This window comes from Physeter macrocephalus, chromosome 15 (genome assembly GCF_002837175.3).
Source record: "Physeter macrocephalus isolate SW-GA chromosome 15, ASM283717v5, whole genome shotgun sequence".
NCBI classification, from domain to species: Eukaryota; Metazoa; Chordata; class Mammalia; order Artiodactyla; family Physeteridae; genus Physeter; species Physeter macrocephalus.
The window spans coordinates 62884711-62893367 of NC_041228.1; the positions used below are offsets into that span (position 1 = coordinate 62884711).

Below are 8657 nucleotides of genomic sequence, written 5' to 3' on the forward strand. Positions count from 1 at the left end.
GCAGAAAACTAGGCTTATAAGAACTAAATTGGCATAATGTTTCAATACTATGTCCAGTAGACTGATGAGATGGTAATTGGGGGGGAGTAGAGCAATATTTTTTATAAAACTATAGACTACATTCTGGTTCCATTCAGCTGGAACATCTCCTTGTAGGATAATGAGATAGGAACACAAAATTGTCTCAGACTAGTATTAACAAACTGCTTTTCTCCCTGCTTAATAACTATCCATAGAACCTTTTTATTTGTACTACCTTTAAGGGTTACAAAACCACTTTCTAAATTCCTGAGTCCAAACTTTCACTCTAGTTTAAGTCTTTGCCCTTTATTTCCTGCAGGATAACAACTCTATTGTCTACTGTGTAATCTTTCTTGAATCAGTTCATCAGAGGAAAACTTTTAATTCCCTAAACTGTTGAGACACTGAAACTGAACTGTAAAGATATATTTTTGTGTTTCTTGGAGGTAGCATCCCACTTCGTATCTACTGACCTCTTACTATGTTCCTTTTCTTCTAGTCTTCTCTCCCTGGGAATATCCAGGGAGATGGTTTCCAATATAATGTGATGGTTTTTATACTTTGGGGAAAATTGAATGACCACCTTCTAATATAGTTCTCTCATTCACATTTCCCAGAAGCCCAGTGAAGTTAGCCATGGTAGGTGTCACCTCTTTTGAACTGGTATTTTATGTATTATATTTGAGGGTATGATTTTAGTAGGTTCTTCTGTAGTTCCAGAAAAAATTTAAGTGGTTTATTATGAGATTTTTTTTTTTAGGCCATAATTTTGCCACAAATACTTTAGCCAAGAGGTTAAACATATTGTGTTCTTTCACCACCTTTTATAGACCTGTATTTGTCTTGATCCAAGATAGGTTTACTCTACCAACTTTTTTTTTTTGGAAACCAGTCCTAGTATCCAATAATCCTTTTCATATAGCTAGGAAACTGTGTTCCTTCTGTTAACAAACGAGTGTTTTGCTTCTTAGTGATTCCCTTCTTATTTAGGGAAAAGGTAGACGTGGGTTTGGCTCATAACCTGTCTTCATACTGAACTTTTACTCATAGATTCCTTATTACATATAGCCATCATGGATATGTAATGTTTTAGTCCCTTTGGGTCCAGCTATCAGAAATAATTGAAATCCATCTTCACAACGTATTTAATAAGCTTATTTCTCCAAAGATAGAAGATTCAAAGCAAGTAGTATCGTGTTAGTCCTAAACTTCTTTTAACATCTGAGCCAAGATGGGGATGGGGCTGGGGCTGGGGAGAATGGCTTCTCATAGATCTCCTGATCATTTTGGTGGTTGGTAGCACATTCATACAACAGCCTTCTATACTGAAAAATTTTCCGAGTTAACAATCTGATAAAGATACATTTATGGTTCCACCCATCAAAGATGATATGTCTTTGGAGATAAAAGCTATCTAGTTAACTAGATAACTTTATGTTTCAGTTGCATTTTATCTGTCACTTTTCTTATTGCAAACATTGTTATGTGGTAGGATACTAAACTTCATCCCCAGTAGTTTGACATACTATACTAGGTAGAGTCTAGTGCCATCTTTTAGCTTAGAGATTTAAATGTTTTAGTATTAATTTCAGGAGACCCTAGTGTTATAAAATACTCTATTGGAGAAGTGATGTTTTAAGGAACCTCCTCATATTCTTAAGCTTATTCTGATCCATGACAAATATATCCTCTTTATTCCAAGATCCACAGTCATTTAAGAAACAGATACTTTAATGTGACAGAGGCTGTAAACTATCTACTTCTTCTCTTAAGGATGTTCTTATTTATTTATTTAAAGGATTTTAATGATTTAGATACAGTTTATTTTTAAAATTTAGTCTGTTTCACCCTTTAGATTACCCTTAACGTATAGGATCATAGAATGTTTCACTAATTTGCCCAGCATAGAAGTCAGATTTACTGCTTTTTAGCTCTCATTGAGTCTTGATGAATAAGAATTTTATTAGCAATATATCAATCCTAACATAGGATGGTTCGTGTAAAATATTTTGGCCAGTTGTTTAGAATTTTCTCCTTGAGAGCTTTCACAACTTTTGGGTAGATGCCACTAGTCTTACTTCTTTCTAGAGATTCTTTCTGAAGAATACCCAGTCCTCAAAGTCCTTCAATAGGTTTTGTGAAGTAAATTTTGTAAAATAATTCATCAACTCCCCAGAATTTATATGTGTTACATAAATGTGTTGAGGCTATCAGAAGGTGTTACTATACCTGTGGGATTGTTTTTTTTTTAAATGACCTCCTTTGCATGTATGTGTATACTTGCTGAAAATTTTATTTTCTGAAGAGAAATTAATAACATTTACTACTGATTGATTTAGAGATTGTAGCTCATATGTGAAGTTACTTCTTTCAGTGACATAACTTGAATTATTCTGTGTTAAGTAGCATGACAGTGTTGGTCAGGAGTTTACCTCCTGTCTCATTACAGTTTTAAATTGTTGCCCATAAAAGAATTCTCTTATGATTGGTAAATCATGAATATGTGCTAACATATATCAATTTATTATTTGAAATAGAACTAACATACTGATAATAATATCATTTTAAGATTTGTGTAAACTACCATTTCCCTGAAAGAATACAGCTTGATTTGCTTGTCACTGTATACTCGAACACAAAACGGACTTTTTTATTTGCAGGGATTGGGGGAGACAAGTCAGAAATGTAAACCATGTTCTTCTTGCTACTTGAAATATTTCTGTATTAGACTAACTTGTAGATTTTACTTATGCATGCTTGACTATTTTAATTATCTTTTTTCTCCTTTTCTTGAAGATGATACTTGTTGATGCCACTGTTATCATCCTCCTAGCAGAAGATAGTCCTACTGAGAAAATGAGCACTTTGATCATTCAGTCTTTGAACTTTAACCTTTGACTGGAAGTGACCTATAGGCAATGAAGACTACTTCCTTTTACTGCATTTTTACTCGTGTGCATTCTGGGCGCATGTTGATCGCTGGTTCAGTCCAGGCAACTGACATGCTTTTATTAGTCATACAGTATTAATGCAGGTGTCAGGAAATGTCAAATATAATTCCATTTTTTATTTTTATTTTTTTAAGCTTTTGGAAAAGTTCCAGGTCCTCATGTATTGTGCAATAACAATGACTTCCTTGGCGGTTTTGGGACGTTCATTGCCGGCAATGGACGTTGTAACAGGAAAAATTTTCATTAACTCCTGCCACCCAGTGATTAATGCATGATGGGGCCTCTGAAATGAACTTATCCGTAAGAGTGGGATTATAAATAAAGTGAGGGATCCAACGTTACTTTGAAAGTCACCCCAACTGCTTATATTTGGATTCTATGCACTGTGAACCTAAGGTTAACAGCATGAATTAACATGCGTCTTTAAAGGACTGTAATGAAAGATCATTGCGTATTTATTGAATTGTTTATATCTGCTGTCAAATTGTTTTGACATGGATAGTTTTCAAGTGACATTGGCAGAGAGGTACAATATGTTATCCCTATGGTGAAAATGAATTCATTTGTTGTATATAGTTCCTCAGTCTCTGAAGTAAAGGTGTGAGTAATATAGGGTATGAATGGTTTAATCAAGGCTTTATTTTGGAAGTAAGAAAAATGGCAGAGTGACGAGTAAACCGCTGCAGTCCATGAGTTGGGCTTGTCGTTTGTACGTTAACGATTTTCCCCAGCAGATGACACTCTGCTACTTCCTGCTAGCCGTCAGCATGAGCCCTGCTGCCTCGACACTATTTCATTTATTTGTGTTCGGAAAATCCATAAACATTTTTGTTTGCAGTTTTGTTTCTTTTGTTATGTTAAGTCAAGTTTGAATGTTACAGTACTTTAATTGAAAAACTTTTGTCAAGTTTTTTCTTGTAAATTTTCTTTACTTGTAAGTATCATCTTGTCCTTCAATCCTGTACCCTAAAATAAGAAATACATTTTTGACAGAGGCTTAATGTTTTAACAAAAGAGTGTGGACATTTTTATTTTAAAATTTAGGCAGAAGTACACTATAGAATGATATGTTCGCTTATTTGTCTCACACAACCATACAGTTTTGTTCTGGAGGGATTTGTTTTGTTTTGCTTTGTTTTGTTATTTAAGACTTTGCTTACAGCTAGATAACATTTTTCTATAGAAAAAAAAAAAATTGAAAGGTCCAACTCTCAGTACCATGTAAGTTAATGATACTGCAACTAGGTTCTCTTTTTAAAAAGCAATTAATGTATTTTATAAATTACCTTTTCACATATGCAAAATCTGTTTCTACTACAATGTTATTTTTACTAATGCCTATTGTTGCACTCTTTTTGACATATCCTGCAGTGAATATAATGAATCAATTTGGGCTTAAAAGTGAAAGCCAGTTGGCTAAAAGGTTTGAAATATGTACCCCAGCAAAACCATCCGATCAATAATTGGCAAAGAATATTTTAAAAATTGTTTTTAATCTCTGTATAGGTGACATTTTGTAGCTTTGTACATGTTGTTAATTAAGGGCGTATAATTTTACACTCTAAAAGTATAATTGTTGAACTCAGGGGTGGGTAGACTTCTAAAATATGTCTGCTGTAGAAATAACTTGAAAAAAAAGTTTAAACTATGGCCAGCCACCAAATTGTGGACACTGTTTATACTGCTGGTTAGCAACTACCAGTGTTTAAACTTAAAAGCATTTTTGTTCTTAACTAGAGATGTACACAAATTCTCACAGTAGTCTCTATCAGTCTATTTATTAGTTGGCCGATTTAAACAAGACAAAAAAATGTTTTTTGGAATGCTTTGAACTACTCTTAGTTTTTAACTGCTTTTTAATATGAAAATTGCAGCTGTAAATTACGTATTTTTCATATTTTACGTAACTGCTCTAAACTACTGATTCACTTGATCATTCTCTGGGGTGGGGTGAGGGTCTCTCTCCGTACTGCTGGTCCTCTTACTAAAATCCTTTTATAAAGAAATGACCTGTGACATTTATTCACCAAAGGAATTAATAGACCAGGTCAAAGGTTAACAATGCTATCGTATAGATTAATAGGTCATATATGGCCTCAATTGAGTTTTTTAATACAAATAATAGTATTTTAACATACCTCTCTCTCTACATAGAGATACAGTACAATAAATTAAAATGACACAGAGGAAAGCAAAGGAAAACCAAATATTTTTGGTACATTTTATGGTTTAAGGAGAAGAAGATAGGATGAAATATCCTGAAATATAGAAGCACCAACCATTCAAAATTTGCAATCTGGTAACACCTTATGCGTTACTTCCTTGAATTTAGGAATCATTGAAAACTCCTGTGCACTTAGATTTAATTAAGTTAACTTTAAATATAAGTTACATTATTAAAAGCATAAGATGTTTACCTGAGTCATTGCTCAAGAGAGGGCAATTAACGGCTTTGTAATAATAAAAAGAATATTTCTCTGTATTGCGTTGTTGAATGTCAACCAGAATAACTAAGAAAGTGTACATAGGAACATGGTACTTCCCTCTACCCTGCGTTCCCTCTATGAGGCGCTATCTGCTGCATAGGTCTACAGAATGATACCTTCAGATTTAGGACAATACGTACTCTCTTCTTTTTTATTTATTTATTTATTTATTTTAAGGCCATTCTTCTGGTTTGCCAAATTCTGTTAAGGCAGTGATACATTCAGTTCCTTATTTTGCATGTTTAGATCATGAACTTGGTGCCCTTTCCAAAAAATCAAAAAAGAAAAGAAAAAAATTATGTCAAGTAGGTAATTAATGCCATAGATTTTAAAGAGAGAAACGGTTTTCAGTTTTTTAAGATAAATTTTTAAAAATAAATTTTATGGCTGTTCTCCTAAGGAATTTAGTATTCATCTCTAAAGGACTTACTTGTAATGTACAAATTCCTCCTTTTTAGCTAGCAGGGAAATAAGGCTTTTTTTTTAATCCCCGGAAGAAAATGCTAAAAATAGCTTTTATATAGAGTTCATCTGGAGAAAGATCTTAATACTTATTGTTTTGACTAGGTATATAAATATTTCGTATGAAGTAACTAGAATAGTTTACTACTTTTTCCCTTCAGAAATTTTAACTGTATGCAAAAATATATATCATTAGATTCCTGTGGTGGATAATAATTTCTTCAGATTCTAAAACAGGTATCTAGTGACTGCTTAATTGTTCCCAGATTGCATCAAAGATGAATTGAAATGAGTAATGATATGAAAATGGTATGTAACCACATATTACTTGTTTCTGGTAATCAACTCTTATTTTTTAAAAAGCCTATTGTTTTTGAGAATTGAGATATTTAAAAACTTGTTGAAGCTTCTTCCTAAAAATAGAAGAGAAGAGGAGGTACTGTGTGTTTTAAAAAAATTTTTTTTAAATAAAGAATTCAGTGTCACTAGTTCTAAGCCTTTATGGTTACTGCTGCTTACATTTCTCAATCTCACTTTTATTTAGTTTTTTGTACATATTTTAGCTGAATGCTTAAGATTTGTAATTGTATACATAAGTTTATTTTCAAAAAGAGCTGAGGCTTGACCATATGAGTCTTTTCTGAGGATTCATTGTTATCAAAATCAGCTACTGCACTATTCTGTTATGCTAATGCCTTTGCATGATGAAGATCTGTGAAGAAGGTATCTTTTAATCTGCACCTCCTGGCCCTAATCCTCTTTGCAGTCTTTATTTTTATTCCTCCTTTATTTTTCTTCCTTCCTGTCTCCTCACAGATACCAGTGGATCAGCCTTCAGTGTCCCTCTGACCTCTCAGATTTTCTCCTCTCTTTCCTGCCTTCCCTTTCTTCTCCCTTTCCCTTTCTTGAGGTTAGGAAATCTGGAGAAGGAGGATTATTAAAATCATATCGGAAAAAAATTTTAATAAAAAGATTCCATCCTACAAATAAAATAATTTCTGATACCTAATCTTAGTCCATCAGTAGATGGCTAAATTTGAATAATTGACTACTTGATAAATAAGCTGTTAGGTATAATTTAGTTCTTAAATACTGATATTGAGGGAATTTCATTTGCTTTGTGGATGTGACTCTCTCGAAGCCTAATTATTGCCCAAATGAGTTAAATTACTTATTTTGGTGAAAGTGTTTTTCCATTTAAGTTTCTAAACCATTTTGAGACTTGGAACTGTGTTTTAAAAATAATAATTTGTGGGAGACATTTACTTTCTCAGCATAAATTAAAGACAGATTTATATACATCATTATCATTAGAGGCCCGTGGAATCTAAACATGTACTTCAAACTTAGATCTCTGTCCTTCAAGTTGAAGTTCTGGTTCTGACTATGGTCCTGATAATTGAGGTGTTTATTGTGACTTTAATTCTCAAATGTTAGCATTGGGACTTATAGTTGGGGATGAATCTCCAAAATTATTACATGAATATCTTTCTTATGAAAAGTTTTTTGTTAATAAAACTGTGATATCTGAAGCCATTTTGAATATGTGGAAGGAATGTCTGAATAGAAGCCAGTACGTCTTCACATACCTAAAGAACTCGAGTTTTGCAAGTTGAGCACATTTGATTGGGAAAGGAGTAATAGTTCTTGTTCTATTTCTTGGCACATACACCATCAGGGTTTTGAGAAAGTTTGCTCCCACAGTAATTCTCAGAGCTGTTTTCTCAAAGGCAAAAGCACGGTTTCAAAACTCACCGGGCTTTGTCTTGTTAGGTGTGACTTGTCAGATTTCCTGGCACATCAAATTACTGAATAATCTTGCCTCTCTAATTAAAAACCTGAAACAGGACGAATAAAGAATTTGGTAGATTGTGTCAGATACCCTGGAAATGCAAGTCTCTTCAAGGTTAATCACAGATTGTTTACATAGTGCAAAATGATTGTCAAGCTCAAGGAACATAGTTATTTGAATAGATTATTAGGTCAGTTATCTAGTAGCCAAGAATTAGGTGCATGTTCAAGTCATGATGGATATGTTATTTTTAGTTGGTACCATTTTTCTCTGAATATTCAGAAATATAGATTGTGCATTTTATTAATAGGAATGGAAGCTCATGCTTGAAGATTTGCATAGGGCGGATGTATGTATTTTACAAAATCAAGTTGTAAAATATGTAAAGCTACTGGGTTTTAAATAGAATATAAATGTTGACAGATAAATCTATATATTATATATTTTTAATATTTTATAAAACCAAGTTGTAAAATATGTAAAGCTACTGCTTTTTAAATAGAATATAAATGTTGACAGATAAATCTATATATTATATATTTTTAAATACATGTATCAAACTTTTGTTAGTTGAATACAAACTACATTGTGTGCTTTATGGAATTCAGTAACTTTTAATAATAAAGCAGTTGTCATTGATTTCTTTTTCTGTAGACTTCAGTGCTAAATTGGATAGATATTAAACCTTTTTGCAGTTTATGATAATGTGAAAATTTATATAATAGTTCCTTTTTATAAAAGACTGTGATCTTTAAAGGATTATGGAAATAATCACATGTCCATTTCCAAAATGAATACAACAGACTGAAGATAGTCACTAAAGCCACTTGTTTTTTTATTTAAAGATCATCTTTGCTTAGTAGTGTAACCTAGTGTGTTGTAGTGGTTCTTCATGCTTTAACTGAGTCCTGATAAAAGACTGGGCATTTTCAGAAAAGATGGAAT

The 8657-nt window shown here is 32.7% G+C and overlaps 1 protein-coding gene across 1 annotated transcript in view; it reads left to right on the plus strand.

Annotated features, from left to right (window-relative positions):
* Nucleotides 1–8128, plus strand: part of UBE2W (ubiquitin conjugating enzyme E2 W) — a 77210-nt gene extending 69082 nt beyond the window's left edge. Inside the window, 1 exon segment of the mRNA XM_055091016.1 lies at nucleotides 2818–8128. Within this exon segment, the coding sequence (XP_054946991.1) occupies nucleotides 2818–2919 (102 nt within the window). The 3' untranslated portion in view covers nucleotides 2920–8128.
* The last annotated feature ends 529 nt before the right edge of the window (nucleotides 8129–8657 follow it).